The sequence below is a fragment of the Phaethon aethereus genome (assembly GCF_964289735.1).
Source record: "Phaethon aethereus genome assembly, contig: HAP1_SCAFFOLD_640, whole genome shotgun sequence".
Classification (NCBI taxonomy): domain Eukaryota; kingdom Metazoa; phylum Chordata; class Aves; order Phaethontiformes; family Phaethontidae; genus Phaethon; species Phaethon aethereus.
Genome location: NW_028114350.1, coordinates 1 through 18,185, shown reverse-complemented (window position 1 = coordinate 18,185; position 18,185 = coordinate 1). Strand labels below are relative to the sequence as shown.

The 18,185-nt window shown below is 65.1% G+C and overlaps 1 protein-coding gene across 1 annotated transcript; it reads left to right on the top strand.

Moving 5' to 3' along the window:
• Positions 1–854: 854 nt before the first annotated feature.
• CUX2 (cut like homeobox 2) lies at positions 855–18,179 on the top strand (the record flags this gene model as incomplete). Its single annotated transcript, XM_082015658.1, has 20 exons — positions 855–950; positions 1,635–1,713; positions 7,390–7,527; positions 7,718–7,844; positions 8,674–8,750; positions 8,833–8,899; positions 9,128–9,176; positions 9,935–10,039; positions 10,597–10,788; positions 10,899–10,957; positions 11,117–11,165; positions 11,274–11,373; positions 11,621–12,260; positions 13,195–13,292; positions 14,136–14,911; positions 15,362–15,521; positions 16,000–16,269; positions 16,511–16,699; positions 16,807–17,080; positions 18,146–18,179. Coding segments are annotated over 20 exons (3,579 nt in total), but the record flags the coding sequence as incomplete, so codon positions are not given.
• Positions 18,180–18,185: the final 6 nt, after the last annotated feature.

Genomic DNA, 18,185 nt, shown 5'->3' with positions numbered 1-18,185 from the left:
GCCCTGTGCTCGGCAGCCTTTGGGTGACGCCGTCTCCGGGGAGATGAAGCCCGCCAGAGCAGCTCGAGCCGGTCCCGGCGTCCCGGTCGCCCCACGGCAGAGCCGTGCCGCTGGGCCGTGCCCGCTCCCGCTCCTCTGCCGTGCGAAGTCCGAAGGGTGCGGGAAGCGGGGGGGGGGGGGTAGGGGTCACGCAGGGCCGGCGCGTCCCTACGGCCCCCGGCAGGGCTCCCCACGCCGGCGCCGCACGCCGCCGGCGAGCTCGGCCGGCACGGCGCTGTCCTGCCGCGGCACGCCGGCAGCGCCGCTCGCCGTCGGCTTGCTGCCTCCCCCGTCTCCTCCCCGCTTTCTTATTATTATTTTAAAGCACCCCGAAGCCAAGCGTTTTTGCAGAACGCCGAAGCAGAGCCCCCAGATTCCTCCTCGGCTGGAAGCGCGGCGCCGAGAAAGTAGGTTTGTGTCCGAGACGCGATAAAAAGCCCGGCTTACGCAATTTTAACACTAGAAAAACGATCTTTGTGCTCCGGTGCCTGCGAGCTCGCAAGGAGAAGGCGGCTCGCTCAGGTGGCTGCTGGGTTGCAAATGAGCGGTTTGCGTTGGGGTTGCACCGCGAGCGCGCGCAATCCAGGCCGGCGGGGCGAGCCGGCGGCTCCGCCGGCACCGAGGAGGCGGGCGGAGGGAAAAGACGCTCCGGCGCGGGAGCTGCCGCCGGGCTGAGGCGCCGAGTTCGGGCTTCGTTTGATAATTAGCCCGTCAGCGGCTTAAGAGTGGTTTAATTGACTGGTCCGCTGTTGGGAATGGTGCGTCTGCCGGCACCGAACGCCGGGCGGGCGCCTGCTCCTCCCTCACCCGTTGGCATGGGTGCCCGGTTTGGATCAAACCGGGCGCTTTCTGGCTGGGAATGGGTCACCTCCGTCCCCGGCTCCTGTGCCCGGGGCGGCGGGGACGCGGAGGTCCGTGTGTCCCACCAGCACCCCGAACCATCCGCTGCAGGTGGGGCGGGATGTGCAGGGGTAGCAAGGGGACCCTCGGCAAACGGCGTGGTGCCGGAGCCCGGTGGGCGGCAGCCCCCGCCCCAAGGTGTCCGCGCGCCTTGAAAAATTAAGGAGTAAATGATTCATGCTCATAAATGTTGGATGGGAGCGCGCGGCAGATTAATATGTTGTTCGGTTATTAGCGATGCGGCGTGCCGTCTCCCCGCCGGCGCGAGTGTCACCGGCACCCCGGCGGCCGAGGGGGCCGGGGGCGCGACGTCCCGGTCCTGGCGCGCGACGTCCCGGTCCTGGCGCGCGGGGCCGGCGCAGGCATCGCTCCCGGCCGGGGAGGGCCGTGTGCCGGGGAGGGCCCAGCAAGCACAACAACAGGCAGGCTGCTTTATTTCTTATTTAAGCGCCGACATTAAATTATAATTTTCATTTACTCAAAGCGCATCAATGATTTAGGGCGAGGTGACGCGGCGGCGGCGCGAGGAGTTTAGCCAAAGGCGGCGAGCGGCCGCGGAGCTGTGCCGGGGGGGGACCCGTGCGCCGGTCCCGGTGGCACCGGTCCCGGTGGCCCGGCAGAGCTCACTCTGGCCGCGCAGAGCCGGTTCCCTCCCCCAAGCCCATCCCTCACCCCCTTTTTCCGTCTCCCTGCAGGTGATTGCACTTAGTAGGAGAAGCAAGGAGGCTGAGACGGCTTTCCTGAGCGTTTGCAAGCAATTAATCGAAGCTCCAGGTAAGCAACGCGGTGGCGACCCGGCCGCCTAACGAGTCGCGCGCCGGTGCCGAGAGGAGCCGGTGAGGACCGCGGCAGCGCTGCCGGCCCCGGCCCCGGCGCGGCTGGCGTCGCCGACCTCCGCTCGCGCGTGGTGCTCTGGAAATGCCAGCCCAAGAGAGGAGCGGAAACAGCTTTTGCCGTCGCTGTGTTTCAGCCCCTGAGCCAAATGCATCTTGACAGTAGGAAAGGAATACATTTGCTCAGCCCGTGTAGTCGCGCTGCGGCTGTCCCCGGTTGTCTTTTTGACGGTAAGTTAACCGAAACGACCGGGCGCCAGCTCGCAGCACGGCTCCCGGCACCGGCCGCGGCTCGGGGACGGCTTTCCCCGTTTCGCCGCCGCGCCGGGCTGTACCCCGGTCCGGGGCGCCGCTTGAAGCCTTGGGAGGGGGAAACCGAGGCGGGGGTGAGGCTTGTGTTAGCGGAGCCGGTGCTAGGGCTGGGTGTGGGGCCGGGACCCCCCTCCCCGCCGCTCCCCGCTCCCCGCCGCGCTCTGAGCCGGGGGTCGGCTGCGGCGGGCGCGGCGGCACGGAGCGGCCCCCGGCACGGCGAGGACCGAGAGCTGCGAACGGCTGAAGACGCGCAGCAGGGCTCCTGCAGGGCCGCTAATTCATTTTGCAGACATTTAGGAATAACAAAATGTTTTAATGATTTCTTAGGGGAATTAGGGAGACGTATTTTTGTCCTCATTAAATTTTCTCCTGTGCTACAAGAACCAAATGTCAGCTCGGTTTCCAGAGCCCAGTTATCTTCCCTCCCCACGCTCCCCCGCTGCGCTGCTCCTGCTCGCGCGCGGGTACGCAGACGCACGTGCGCGCGCACCCCAAAAGCGCTCCCCTATGGTCTCTGCACCCCCCTCCTCCTCCTCCCCTCTCTCTGCCCTCCCGCAGCACCCGTCCCTTGCTCCCCGCTCCCCTCCCGCTCCCCACATCCCGCCGCCCGGCGTTTCGTCCCCGTCCGTTACGTGTCCGTGTGTCTCTCGACAGGCGAACTCTTTGTGGAATACTTTCCAAGCGCCGCATAAGTCCTGATTCGACATTTTTTGCTTTGAATGGCTGCTGTCAACACAAATCTCTGGCAGCGACTGTAACGGAGCCTGATTGCTCAGCAAGTATTTTGATAAGTGAGCTGGCTGCGTGTCTGTAATTACGGGAGAAAACCGTAAATCTTTTGGATATTGTTCACACAGATGTGGCGTGAAGGGAAGGGGGGAGGCAGTAAAATGTGTTAAAAGCATAATTAATGTCATTGTTGTTGGGGATGATTTGATTTAAGACCGACTTTGACTCGCGGAGAGGCGCGGAGGGCGCCGGTGGGTGCGTCTGAGCAGGTTGGGATGGGGTGGTGGAGGAGCCGCCGCCCTGGCGGCGGAGGTGACGGCACCGCGGGTGTGCCGTGGAGGTACTGTGGATGCACCACGGATGCGCTACGGGTGTACCAGAGGTATACCACGGGCGCGCCATGGGCGTACCACGGGTGCACCATGGGCGTACCACGGGTGCACCATGGGCGTACCACGGGCGCGCCATGGGCGTACCACGGGTGCACCATGGGCGTACCACGGGTGTACGACCGGTGCACCACAGGTATACCATGGGTGCACCACGGGTGCACCACAGGTGTATGACAGGTGTACCATGGGTGTACCACGGGTACACCACGGGTGTACCACAGGTGTATGACAGGTGTACCACGGGTGTACCACAGGTGTATGACAGGTGTACCATGGGTGTACCACGGGTACACCACGAGTGTACCACAGGTGTATGACAGGTGTACCACGGGTGTACCACGGGTGTACCACAGGTGTATGACAGGTGTACCACGGGTGTACCACGGGTGCACCACAGGTGTATGACAGGTGTACCACGGGTGTACCACGGGTGCACCACAGGTGTATGACAGGTGTACCACGGGTGTACCATGGGTACACCACAGGTGTACCACAGGTGTATGACAGGTGTACCACGGGTGTACCACGGGTACACCACGGGTGTACCACAGGTGTATGACAGGTGTACCACGGGTGTACCACGGGTATACCATGGGTGTACCACGGGTGCACCACAGGTGTATGACAGGTGTACCACGGGTACACCACGGGTGCACCACGAGTGCACCACGGGTATACCATGGGTATACCATGGGTGTACCACGGGTGCACCACGGGTGCACCATGGGTGTGCCATAGGTGCCCCATGGGCGTACCACGGGTGCAGCATGGGTGTTCCACAGGTGTATCACAGGTGCACCACGGGTGTGCCAGGGGTGCACCATGGGTGTCCCACAGGTGTCCCACGGGTGCACCACGAGTGTACCATGGCTGTACCACAGGTGTACCACCAGTGTACATGGGTGTACCATGGGTGTGCCACCGGTGTACCATGGGTGCACCATGGGTGTGCCACCGGTGTACCATGGGTGCCTGGTGCTCCTCTTGGAGCCGGGCAGCAGCGTGGAGCAGATGTCACCCTTCAGCCCCCGGCACGGGGACCTCCGCTGAAGGCCGGGTCAAGTGGCCGGGCCCTGGCGCAGGGACGAGCTGCCGGTCCGCGGGGACACGGGTGCTCCCTGGAGCTGTGCATGCTCAGGAGAAGGAGGTGAGCACCCAGGACACCTCCTGCCCCGTCCCGCCAGCACACGGCTGCCTCGAGCCGCGCCGGCGGCTGCGCGGTGCCGCGGGGAGGGCGTCCGGCAGCGGGTCTGCCGGGAGTCCAGACCCCGTCCGGCACGGGGAAGGGCCCCCGGCCCCGCTCCCCCGTGCTGGGGACACCAGGAGGGGCCCCTCCCGCCGCCCCCATCCCTGCTGCAGCACTGCCGCTGCCGCTAACGGACAGCCAAGAACGCCAGCTAGTGGCAGCGCTTATTATACGTATATAAAAAATACGTACGTGCCTGCATATATATAGTCAGGGAGGGTATGGAGCGATAGATAAGCGTGCCTGGGCCGCGGGTTCCGCTTCGCGGCAGGGACTTGCCGTTTCCCACGTGAGCTGGCTGCGCCGTCGGTGGGTGATGCCGCACCGCGGCCCCTGGGCGTGCGGGAGCTGCCGCGGGCGGACGCAGCGCCGGAGCGTGCGGCGCCCCGAGGTCCTGTTTTGGCACACGCCTCTCTCGCATCTCCCGTCACCCGGCTGCGCCGCCGCCGCCGGTGAGTCACCGCCGCGGCGGGGCTCGCAGCTGCACGGCCGCTCAGCTGCGGCATCGGCGCCGGCTCCTCTTAACCTGTGCCGAGGGGGGCCGTGACCCACGCAGGGAGGACCGTCCCCTGCGCCGTGGGCAGTGTCCCAAGCCCTCCCGTGTGGCTCGGAGTGTGACGTCACGTGGCACCCGTGGCGTCTTGGCGCGAGCGGACGACGTGCTCGGTTTCAAGCGCATCCTCTCTCCCGCCCTGCGGCGGGAGGGTTCGTTCACCGGCAGCACGGGCACGGTACGCGCGTGGTGCCCGGTCCCGGCAGCCCCTTGGTGCATCCGAGCGCCTCGATCCGAACGCCTCGCCTGCGCTGGTATTAGCACGATGTAGTTAATCCAGCCGGGCGTTTTGCACTAACGTTGCCCCGGCTGACGTGGGACGCGGAGCCGGAGTGCCGTTGGCTCTTTTCCCTTCTAAAAGCTCCGCTCCCGACCACTTTGTCCCGGGGGGCCGGCTCCTAGAGGGGAGCAGCGCGCTGGGCGGGCGCCCCGGCTGTATTTCGGTGGCGGGGCTGCAGCTTGCCGGAGGGGAAACGCTGACCCGAGGAATATCCCGGGAGCTTTGTTGCTGTGGCCGGTTCCTCCCGTATTATTTCTCATCACGGAGGCAAGAGGAGCTGCCGGCGCAGGTCGGACGGGGCCTGCCCCGGCGCTTATCCCCGCGGAGGCGGCTCGCAGGCTGGCACAGAGCCTCCTGCCAGCGCGCCCGGGGCCGGGGGAGCGTGGGGGGGACGCCCGGCCCCCGCAGCCTGCGAGCCAGGGCCCTGGAGCGTGGGGTTTAATTAGCCGTGTCGTTATCTCGGCTCGCCTACTTACGGGCGTTATTAATGGCTGTGAGAGTATCCAGTCTGGTTCGGGACCGCGCCGCGTTGCCGCGACACCCTCCGACGGCGCGCTCCCGCGTCCTTGGATGGGGAGCCAGCCTGAGGGACGCCGAGCCCTGGCATGCTGTGAGCCGAAGGATGCCGAGCCGAAGGGTGCCGTGAGCAGCCCGGGAGGATCCCAGCCGGAGCCGAGTCACCGATTCGGTGCCAAAGCCGGCAGCGTGCCGGCGCGGCTCGGCACTCACCTCTGGCTGGGTCCCCGCGGCCGAGGTCGGGGCACAAACCTTTTCTCCCGGCCCCTCCGGAGGGTCCCCGTGACGTCCAGCAGAAAGAAGGGGGGTCGTTCCCTGCGGAGAAGGATGCTCCGGGGGTTCTTGGCGTTAGTGTGCGGGGTCTGGCAGTCGCTGGTCGCGTGGCGAAGCCATGTGGCAGGTGCCGCGGCGGAGCCCTGCAGCCCGCGGCAGCGATGCTGTGGGGTGGGAGGGCAGCAGTGGGTCAGGGGGACCCACAAACCCCGTCTTGGGGAGCGCGTCTCTTGGCTTCACTCATTGGCAAGGAGCGTCCGTCCTGGGCCCTTGCAGCGAGGATCACAGGCCAAATCCTGCCTCTTCCGGGCAGGTTCACCCCAAAGACGCCCGGAGCTGCGGTTGGGCTGTGCCGGCACAGCCCCAGAGCACCCCGAATCCGCGGCACGGCCGCAGGGGTGCCGGGCCCCCTTCATCCCGCACCACTGCTGTCTCAGCTGGAAAGCCGCTCAGCAGAAGACCTGCTCTGCGTCCCACTTAGAGCAGAGACAGCCAGTTGTTTGATATTTTTTTTTTTCCCATCACCGTTATTATTTTTCGCCCTCGGATGCGTGCCACGCATCCGTGCCGTACAGTAGCGCGCCTGGCTCCGTCCCACTTCCCCGTTTGCCTAACTTTTTGACCCTGGAGAATTCAAATCTATTTTCTTTCCTCTTCTCTTCTAAAAAAAAAAAAATAAATAACCAAACCTGTATTAACCTGGCTCAATAGGAGGCATTTTCTTGAACTTATTAAAAAATCCAGACTTGTAAATTAATTTGTTCATGTTGTACAATGGCAGTGCAGATGGACTCATTAGCATGCACACAACAAATAATTATAGATGAATTTTTAGCTGGCCTGCTTAATGGGCTTGCTGGGTTAATTATGTCAATGTATAATTACATCAGCCCTGGGAGACATAATGGCACACCCTGCTGAGCAGACACTAGCTAATGATGGTGTAATGCTGACAGAGGGAAGACGGACGGCTCCGAACGCACCTGCTTACCTCGGCGCAAACCGCCATTGTCTGCGCCCAAACGGGCCGACGCTGGCGGCACCGGGGCCGCCGGTGCGGTGGGTGCCACCGGCTCGCTCGGGGAGGCGATGCCCCCACGCAGCCCCGGGGGCTGGCGACGGAAAGCGCGGGACCGCGGGGCGTCCCCGTGGCACCCGGTACCCCGCGGGGGTGCCCCGGGGTCTGCAAGGCACCCGCTCGGGTTTTAAGCAGGGGGGGGCGGCTGCCCTGGGGTGGGTGGTGAGTCCCCAGGGAGCGGGGCGAGGGCTGGCGGTGGGCACCCCTGCCCCTCACTGCCGCGTCCCGTGTCCCGCAGACCCTGCTCCTGTGCTGGAGGCTGCCCGGAGCCTGGAGGACCGGCTGCAGCAGCTCCAGCGCCTCGACCCCGAAGCCGCCCCCCTGAAGGACCTCAGCCGCCCCTGGAAGAAGCACCCGGAGCTTGTCAGCGCCAAAGGTACCCCCGGCACCGGCCGCCCCGTCGGACGAGGGTGGCAGCGGCGGTCCCCGGCCGGGTCCCCCCACGTGCCTCCGAGCATCCCCGGGACACGGCGGGTCTCGGGTCCGGGACTGTCCCCTGGGCCGTGGTCCCCGGCGGCCACCGCCGCTGTCCCCAGAGCGGCCGTGTGAAACGTGTCCCCCCGCAGAGCACCGAGAGGGGACGTCGCCCGCAGCCGGGCTCGCGGCGGCGGCCGAGCCGCCGCCCGCCGGCGTCGACGGCAAAGCCTTGCGCGCAGAAGCCTTGCTGCAGCGAAATGAGGCAGAAAAGCAAAAGTACGTGAGTACCGGGGACGGGGCTTCACACCCTGCAGCCAGGGCCATTTTGGGGCGCAGGGCAGACACGCGGCTCTGTCCCCTCTCCGGCACGGGGGTGTCCGTCTGTCCTTCCCTCTGCTCCTTCCCTTTGCGCCTCCTTTGCTGTCCGGGCTGAGAGCGGACGCGTCCAGCCCGGAAACCTGATACGCAGTCTGGGGCGCTCCGAGCGTCTGTCTGTCCATCCACCCCCGAGCCCAGGCGGTTTTTGGGCAGCGGGCAGAGCCGGGGCAGGTCCCTGGCACGTGGCTTTGCTCAGACAAATGGGTTAAATCCCCGTTGGTGGATGAACCTCATTAAATGGCCTTTTAATTTGGAGGCTCCCGGCTTTCCCGGTGCCTTCGTTGTTATTCCTTAACACGCTGCACCGGGAAACAAATGAGGAATCTTTAAACCCTAAATTGCAGATCTCTGCGAGTAAGTTCCTGGCAAGTGCAGGCTATAAATAATGCAGAATAACTTTTCCCTGATTACTTCCCCCTCCTCCAGTTAATTACGGGGGGGTGGGCTGCCATTCCCCCTGCCATCGGAGGGGTTTCACCCGCAGGGATCAGGACGATTTTCAGCCCAAAGGGATCTTTTTTACACCCAGGGCGATAAACCCCTTAACATCAAGGGGGTAACACGGCTTGAACACATCCAGGCACCCACCGGCGGCTCTTCCCCCGGCGCCACCGAGCGACGGGGTAGAGGAGGGGACCCAGCGAGGGGTCTCTGTGCGCCCTCGGGGGCGGTGGGGTCGGCACGGCCGCGGTGCTGCCGGCACGTTGGTGATGCCCGTCTCTTGCAGGGGGCTGCAGGAAGCACAGGTCACTTTGGCCGCTCGGCTCGGGGAGGCTGAGGAGAAGATCAAAGTGCTCCACGCAGGTAGGGGTGCCGGGGCAGGGGCCGCCGGCCACGGGGAGCCGAGCCCCCACCCCACGGCTCACCTTCCTCTTCCTCCTCCCAGCGCTGAAGGCCACCCAGACGGAGCTGCTGGAGCTGCGGTGTAAATACGACGAGGAAGCCGCGTCCAAGTAAGTCGCCAGCGACGCGCAGCCGTGCCCGAGACTGAGCCGAGCAGCCTGCGGCAGCGCCGGGACGTCCCCGTGGTGCTGCTAAACGGCTTGAGGAGCCGAGACAAATATTTAAGGGACTGCAGCAGCACCCCAAGGCGCGGGGGCTCTCGCAGGAGCCCTCGCTGGCCACGGAGGGGTGCGTCCGTGCCTCTCTGCCGGCTGACGCCTCTTGCTTTCTCATCACAGGGCAGACGAAGTGGCCATGATCATGACAAACCTCGAAAAAGCCAACCAGGTGAGCTGGGAGGTGACTCCTCCGCCAGCGCAGGGCACCTGCCCTGCTCCCCACACCGCGCTCGGCCACGGCCCCCCAGGAGCTGACGGGGTTCACCCCTCAGAGGCTGGGTGCTGCACCCACCGCAGTACCCCAGGCATCCACGTGGCCTGGTTATCTGTCCCCGAAAATGGTACGGGGTGGCCGGGCTCCAGGAGTGGGAAGCCCTATAAAGGGGGGGCTCTGGTTTCCTTTGCCCAGTGGCTCCTCCAAACCAGCCCAGTGGGACCCCCGTCCCATCTTGGGGGTCACTGGTGCGTTTGGGCTCCCACTGGGCTCCCTTTCAGCTACTGGAGCCGGCGTTCGTCGCCTCCAGCCTCTCCCAGGCATTTTAGGGCACGACACACACCAGCCTGATGTTGGTCTCTGGCATAATTACTCCTGGTCCTATCCGTTCCTATTTATTAGTTGTATTTAATTCCGAAAATGTAGGCACGAATAAATGCGTGTGGATAACAAAAGAGGCTTAAAGAGCAATCTGCATGTAAATAACGGCCTTCTGGGTGGAAAAAGGCTGCTGGTGCCCAGGGATGGGGACCGGGAACCACGTTAGCGTGTGAGGAGCCGAAATACACGGAGGGGCTCGTAGCGGCGGTGGTGGGAGCAGGATGCTCGGGGGAGGCGCGGGGTGGGCGCGGACCCTGGGGCCCCGCTCTGCCCTGCGTGGGCTGGGACGAGCCGCGGGTGCCCGGCCTGACGCGCTTTGTGCTCTCTTGCAGCGAGCGGAGGCGGCGCAGCGGGAGGTGGAGAGCTTGCGGGAGCAGCTGGCAGCCGTGAATAGCTCCCTGCGCCTGGCCTGCTGCTCCCCGCCGGGCGCTGCCGGGGTGAGAGCACCCCTCGGGGCCGGCGGCACCCCACCGCAGCTGGCAGCACCCCAACCCGGCCGGCAGCGTTTGTCACAGCCAGAGGCGTCCTGTTGCACGTGGGAGCACCCCACGGTAGCTAGGAGCACCCCATAGCAGCCGGGAGCACCCCAGCATGTTCAGAGCACCCCATTGTGCTTAGGAGCACCCCGTTGCATTCAGGAGCACCCTTGTGTGTTCGGGAGCGCCCACCATGTTCGGGAACAAGCCTGACATGCCCACGACCGAGGCGTTCTTCCACCGTGGGGTGGTAGCGTTGGCCATGCCCTACCTGCAGCCCCAGCCTCCCACGGGGAGGGGGACGTGCACCCCCATAGCACCGAGCAGACGTACCCGGGAGACCCGTAAGGGCAGAGGAAAGGTCTGTTCCTGCCCGGGGCTGTGTCACCCCGGGTCCCCGTCCTACAGGGCTGAGTCCTGGGCTCACCTGCTCCCCATGGGGATGCGTCTGACGGGGAGGGTGGCCCGTGTCCCCGCGTCAGGCGGCCGGGAGCTGACGGTGTCCCCTCTCCCGGCAGGACAAAGTGAACTATTCCATGTGCTCAGGGTCGAGGCTGGAGGCGGCTCTGGCCGCCAAGGACCGGGAGATCCTGCGGCTCCTGAAGGACGTCCAGCACCTCCAGAGCTCGCTGCAGGAGCTGGAGGAGTCCTCTGCCAACCAGATCGCCGAGCTGGAGGGGCAGCTGGCCGCCAAGAATGAAGCCATCGAGGTGTGCCCACAGGGGCTGGGGGCTTGCCGGGGAGCCGGGGGGCGCGGGTCCGGCTGCGCCGGGTGCGCGCAGGGAGCCGGCTGCGAGAACTTCCCCTCTCTGCTCCGCAGAAGCTGGAGGAGAAGCTGCAGGCGCAGGCGGACTACGAGGAGATCAAAACGGAGCTGAGGTACGGCTCGGCCGGCACCCGTGCCAGCTGCCTGCCTGTTTCCCGGCTGGCCCGGCGCCGCCAGCGCCCGCAGCGCACGTCAGCGGCCGCGATACTCGGCGGCTTGACGGCAGCAAAAAGCCGTGCCCGCCGAGTCACCCCTCCTTGTCTCCCTCCCAGCATCCTGAAGGCGATGAAGGTGGCCTCCGCCAGCTGCAGCCTTCCCCAGGCAAGTGCCGCGGCACGTGCCGGCTCGCCGGCTGGGCTGGGGTGCGCGTGCCAGCCCTGCCGCCGCTTGCTCCGCCGCCCTTTCCCATCTCGGCTTGGCTCCTTGCAGAGCATATCGAAGGCAGAGGAGGCCCTGCTGCTGGGGAAGGAGGCTTTCTACCCCTCCCAGAAGTACCTGCTGGAGAAGCCCAGCCTGCTGGCCGGCACTGGTAGGGTCCCCGGGTCCCGCAGCGTCCCTCGTCCCACCGGGAGCATCCCTGGGAACGGGGGTGGCAGGGCCCGATCCTGCCCCGGCTGTGGGCCGGAACCCGGAGCCAGCAGTGGGGCGGGGGGGATGACGCGGGGTGCGAAGCCACCTGGGGAAACCGAGGCAGGAGAGGCTTCGCGCCAGGGCCGCGCCGGGGCCGCTGGCCGGGGGGACTCTAGTGCGTCTCCCTCTCTCTGGTTCATCTCTAGAGGAGGATCACTCCGAAGACGAGTCGGGGAAGGATTCGCTGGGCATGGAGCAGCCGTACTCGTCCCCCCAGCACGTCCCAGCGGACGAACCCGCCTCCCCTGCTCCCCTCCCGCCTCTGCCCGGCCCCGGCCTGGCCCCCGACAGCCCCCGGACTTTCTCGCTGTCCCCCTTCCCAGGGGGTGAGCGGCTTTCGGGGGACCCCAAGGCCTCCCACCTCCCGCCACCCGCCTACAAGAGCGAGAGCGCCGGCGGGGGGCCGCCCTTCCCCTCCGCCTTCTTTGGGGCCAAAAGCAGCGCCGTGCCCTCCGGCACCACGCCGGCTGCCAGCACCGCCAGCCCAGCCGGCGAGCCGACCGAGGGCGGTGCCGGCAGCTCTGCCGAGGAGGAGCAGCTGGACACGGCCGAAATCGCCTTCCAGGTGAAGGAGCAGCTGCTGAAGCACAACATCGGGCAGAGGGTCTTCGGGCACTACGTGCTGGGGCTGTCGCAGGGCTCCGTCAGCGAGATCCTGGCCCGGCCCAAGCCCTGGCGCAAGCTGACGGTGAAGGGCAAGGAGCCGTTCATCAAGATGAAGCAGTTCCTCTCCGACGAGCAGAACGTGCTGGCCCTGAGGACTATCCAGGTGCGCCAGAGAGGTGAGTGGTTGGGGTGGCCCCGGCCGACGGGTCCTGCCCCGGGATACTGCAAGCGGTGCCGTGGGATCCCCTCCTGACGCACCCCGGCAGCACCCCGGGGTGCCCCCGTGCCGCGGCGGGGACGCCGGCGAGCCTGTGGTGCGCCGGCGACACAGGCAGTGATGCCCCGTGGAGTCACCGGTGGCACTTGGGGGTTGTCCCTCGCGGTGCCCTCGCTCGCTGCGGCGAGGCGGTAGCGATGAACAGCAACGCATCGTGGAAGCTGCATCCCCGGACGTGCTTTACCCGTTTATTCCGACAAATGCCATTTAATTATTCATGAGGCCGTTTCGTGGCATAAGAATCAACGCGCTCGGGAGTATTTCGTTAAAGTAACGAAGTCTTAATGCCGCGGGACCTCGGCACGGTGTCGCAGAACGGTAACGCCCAGCTCCGGGGACGGCGGCTCCCGGCCCCGTCTCGGCGGTGGCAGCAGTGGCAGCTGGTCACCGGGGTCCCCCCAGCGGCACGGGGGACGGGGCGACGCCGGTCCGCGCATCTGCTGCCGTTTCGACCCCGAGGGCTCTGAGGTATCCCCTGGATCCCGTCGAGCGTTGACCCTTTGCCTGCCCAGCCAGGAGGGCCCGGTGCCAGGGATGGGGGACGTGGTCCCCCCGTCTCCGCTCAGCACCCTGTACGCGGGTGGGGAGTGGGTGCCCTCGGATGGGGGGAGCAAGGAGGCTGGGAGACGCCGTGCCGGAGGCGAGAGCCGGCAGCGGGGGCTACTGGGACTCCCTGTGCTCCGGCTAGCGACTAATCGGGAGTGACGTTTGTCTTAAAATCAGCATCCCTAAAAATAACTGAACGTGAGGAGCAGTAAATGCTTCCTGACGTACAAGCGGAGCTTGTAAAACCAGCGCCGGTGACCAAGCTGTTATCCCGCCTCTTTGATCAGGCAGCATCACGCCGCGGATCAGGACGCCGGAGACCGGCTCCGACGACGCCATCAAAAGCATCCTGGAGCAGGCGAAGAAGGAGATCGAGTCGCAGAAGGGAGGTGAGGTGCTGGCACGTGGGTGGCCCCGGGGCGGCCGGGCCCCGGCTCTGCCCCCGTGGGAGCGGCACCCGCAAAACCGAGAGCGTCCAGCGCGGGGGTCTCTGCCTCCCCCAGGAAACATTAGCCGGCCCCTGCCAAGCCCGGCGCTCACGGCGCAGTCCTGGGCTAACCCTGCGGCTGGCCGGGAGCCGGCACCCGGGATGGACCAGCCCTGGCAGGGCCAAAACGGGCTTTATTTGGCATTTCTCCCACTGGCGTCCATAGACATTTGGGGTGTGGTGGGCAGAAATGCTGCTAAATCCTGTTAAGGGTGGAAGAGCCTCCCCGCGGCGGCGTTTGTAGCTGGGCTTTCGGAAACTTTGGAACTACCCTTTCCCCCCCTCCCCGCCCCAAAACAGACGATTAAATGAGGATGCACGATCCATCTGGCACAAGGAATCATTAAAGCAGCTGGGCTTGCAGTCAATTACAAGAAATGAAATACATTAAAACAGGTAGTCTGCTGAGAAAGCAGAATCCTGGAGAATTAAATTAAACAGGAACAGTGGAAAAACAGACAGGGAAAACAAACATGTTTGTCTATTGCCATCGTTGATAATGGGATTTATTTTGCAATCGTCAAAAAAAAAAAGCTTGTTTAGAGCTGGGGGTGTTGCGGCTTTTGCTTTGTGGGTGCTGCTGGTCCTTCTTCCGATCTGCCCTAACGCGGGGCATCCGTTTGATGGAGAGCGCTGCGAGCCACATTAGGCTAAGCTCCCTTTTGTCGTGCATTTTGGATTATGGCCACCTGGTAAAGCGACGCACGCTGCGCCTCGGGGCTCCCCTCATCCCTTTTCTTTGCAGGCGAACCCAAAACGCCGTCGGCGTCGCAGGCGGTGGCCAACGGGGCGGGTGGCGGCAGCTCGGAGGATGCCATCAAGAGCATCCTGGAGCAGGCGCGGCGGGAGATGCAGGCGCAGCAGCAGGCGCTGCTGGAGATGGAGTCGGGGGGCAGCGGGCGCCCTGGGGACACGCCGCCGGCCGAGCGCTCCACGCTGGCTGCCGTCAACCAGAACATCGTCCCGACCTACGTCAAGCAGGAGGAGGGGAGCGGGGCCAGCCCCGGCCCCCCGCAGACGCCCCTGGCCGTCCTCTCGCCCGCCGCCTTCGTCCAGAGCATAATCCGGAAGGTGAAGTCGGAGATCGGCGATGCCGGCTCCTACTTCGACCAGCACTGGGCATCGGAGCGGAGCCTGCTCAGCCGACCTTACACCTCCGTCTCGCCTTCGCTCTCCTCCTCCTCCTCGAGCTACTCCAGCATGGCCAACGGCCGGGGCTGGCCGCGGGGCGAACCTGGCGAGGGCGGTGCTAACGAGGACGAGCTGCCGCCGACGGACGATGAGCATCACCGGCTGACAGAGATGAAGGCAGAGGGAGCCGGCGTGGAGCCGGCGGCCGGCGGTCGTCTCTCCTACTACCCTGCCTACGTGCCACGGACGCTGAAGCCCACCGTGCCGCCGCTGACGCCGGAGCAGTACGAGATGTACATGTACAGGGAGGTGGACACGCTGGAGCTGACCCGGCAGGTCAAGGAGAAGTTGGCCAAGAACGGCATCTGCCAGAGGATCTTCGGGGAGAAGGTACCAGCCTGGAGAAGGAGGGTCTGGTGTCCCCTCTGCTCCGCGACCCAGAGCCCAGGGCTCGCTGGTGGCTTCCGCCAGCTCCTTCCAGGGTCCCCACTCTCCCCGGTGGGTTTCCCCTCGGAGGACGCCGAGTCCTCAGGGCCTGACCCAACCCCAAGCGGTCTCCCCGAGGCCACCACCAACTGGCTGGTGGCACAGCCCCACATCCCTGTCCCCTGTGGAGAGCCCTGCGGGGACCATCCTCCCGGCCCGCTGGGCATCCCAGGGGGGACCCGCCATGGTCCCAGCACCTGCGGCTGGGGCCGAGGGGTCCGGACGTCCCGTGGGGCCGTGAGCACGGCAGCGGGCAGCAGCCGGCTTCCCCTCCCTCCATGTGGGGACGGAGGGCAGGCCGGTGCCGGGGGGAGCACCCCCGGCCCCGGCGGGTGACGCCTGCGCGGTGCCTAGGTGCTGGGGCTGTCCCAGGGCAGCGTGAGCGACATGCTGTCGCGGCCCAAGCCGTGGAGCAAGCTGACGCAGAAGGGTCGGGAGCCCTTCATCCGCATGCAGCTCTGGCTGACCGACCAGCTGGGCCAAGGCATCAGCCAGCAGCCGACACCCTCCCAGGGTAAGTGCCACCGCTGTCCCCGTGGTCCCCGCGTGCCCGCACTGTCCCCGGGGCCTCCGCGTCCATCCCCCGCATCCCGCCCCCGCCCGCACCCCGGTCCTGGGAAGCCCCTTTCACCCCCCTCTCCTCTGATGCGTCCAGCTCATTTGAACCCCCTTAATTAGTTGCTTAGACAATTTAGGGCTATTGGATCCTTCAGATGTTACTTTGGCAGAAATGGGGTTTGAAAGTCATCTCGTTTAAAGAAGAAAACAAAGGAAAACCACAACAAAAACCTTTGGCTTTGTGCCTGGCGCAAAGAAATAACTGGCTTTTTTGTGTATTGCTTGGTGTTTCCTCTCTAATTATTCCACCGGCACGTCCCTCTTTGCCATAGCTGCCGGAAACACTCGGCTGGCATCCCCAAAATACCCTTCCCGCTCCCGCTGCTCTCCCCTCCCGCCGTCCCCGCTGACCCCTCTCCCCCGGTGTCGCGCAGCCAGCCCGGCGGAGCCCCAGCCGTCCCCCTCGCCGCCCCCCAGCCCTGCCGAGCATGAGAAGGGCTGCCAGGAGCCCCTCACCCTGGCCTTGGAGAGCAGCAAAGAAAACCAGCAGCCCGAGAGCCGGTCGACGCCTGTGCTGGGTGGGAAGACGCACCCCAACAGCCAGGGACCCGTGGGCATCCAGGAGATCGTGGCCATGTCTCCCGAGCTAGACACCTACTCCATCACCAAGAAGGTCAAGGAGGTCTTGACGGACAACAATTTAGGTGCGGACCCTCTCCCTGCCCGGGTTTTCGGGAGCTGCTGGCGAGGCTGCATGGATGCATCACCCCAATTCCCGTAGCCGCAGACCCCCCCGCCCCGGTTCGCTGCGGGTGCTCAGGGGGATCCTGGCGCGCCGGGGAGGATGCCGGCCGGGAAACGGGGTGCACCCGCTCCGCGGGGGGACTGTAGCGCCCACCCCGCTGCTCTGCCCCGCTCTAACCACCTCTGCTTCTCCTCCGCCAGGCCAGCGGCTGTTCGGGGAGAGCATCCTGGGCCTGACGCAGGGCTCGGTGTCCGATCTCCTCTCCAGGCCCAAGCCGTGGCACAAGCTGAGCCTGAAGGGGAGGGAGCCCTTCGTCCGCATGCAGCTCTGGCTCAACGACCCCCACAACGTGGAGAAGCTGCGCGACATGAAGAAGCTGGAGAAGAAAGGTGAGGGTCGGGGCGACGCAGCCCCCCCTGGGTCCGGGGTGCTGGCCAAGCGGGGGCTTCCCGGGCTGGGGGGAGAGCGGCGCGCAGCTGGGTCTCCTCTCCTGCAGCTTACTTGAAACGTCGGTATGGGCTGATAAGCGCTGGCTCGGACAGCGAGTCCCCCAGCGCCCGCTCCGAGTGCGCCAGCCCCAGCCTGCAGCCGCAGGACCTCAGCCTGCTCCAGGTCAAGAAGCCGCGGGTAGTGCTGGCCCCGGAGGAGAAGGAAGCCCTGAAGAAAGCCTACCAGCTGGAGCCCTACCCCTCCCAGCAGACCATCGAGCTGCTCTCCTTCCAGCTCAACCTCAAGACCAACACCGTCATCAACTGGTTCCACAACTACAGGTACAGGCGCTCCCGGCCTTTGGATGTCTCACAATGCCGTGCCGCCAAGGTGGTGTCACTGTTCCTCTTCCAGCCCTCCCAGCCCCTCTTGTCTAGACAGGGAGGTGCAGACCCACGCGTGGTGGCCGCAGGTCCCCAGGTGCGGGATTGCCGCCGAAACGCTGTGTGTGCCCCAGCTGGCAGGTGGTAAAGAGGTGTCAACCCCCTTGTCCGAGTCATGTTGAGCATCTAAAGAGGTTACTGTGCTCACGTCCACCTGCTCGCTGGTGTGGGACACCACTTGCCACTGAGCAGGAGCTCCACGACGGGCGGGGGAGAGCCCTTATGGAGGCTCCTGGAGCACAGGATCCATCCCCACAGCCGCCCAGCCCAGGGAGCAGCATGGGCTTCGTCCTCGGGCAGTGTTGCAGGTGGACACATGGCTCCCGAAACCTCCCCAGACCCGCGCCAAGAGCCACCCGCTCTCTGTGTCAGCAGCCCGGGTGATGCGTTCTGCCCCCTCCCCTATATAAACCAGTATACAAAGACTTATAAGTGCTTGTGCCGAGTCCACAGAGCCTCTGACTCCTCCCGGGCAGCGTAAAGTAGATGGTCAAGATTTATGGCAGCCGGCTGAGGTTTCTCGCACGAAACCGTCGCACGGGGAGCGTGGGGGAGAGCGTGAAAAGTCACGCTTTTTGGTGAAACATTGACCAACGGGGTTTTAAACCCACGACCTTTCCCCTCGTGTGGTTCCAGGAAAGCCCCTCCTGCTCTCGGTAAACACAACCGCCCTAAAATGAACCTTATTTTAGGTATTCCACAACAAAGGTAGTGGAAAACACTTGCAAAACCGGGTCGGTTTGGCTAGAAGCAGCCCAAAGTGTCGCAAAATCTGTTCCCCGGGTTCAAGCAGCAGCGTTTTTCCCCAAAAAAAATGTTTGAAAGGCCGGCAAGGTGGGGTTTTACAGCTCAAGCAATGCCGTCGTGTTTTTCTGGCCGGAGATGCTTTTTCAAGACGCGCGGTGCCCGCGGCACGGGGCGATGCGTGGTGGTCGCCGACCCTCGGCCGTTGTGTCCCGGCAGGTCGCGGATGCGCCGGGAGATGCTGGTGGAGGGCACACAG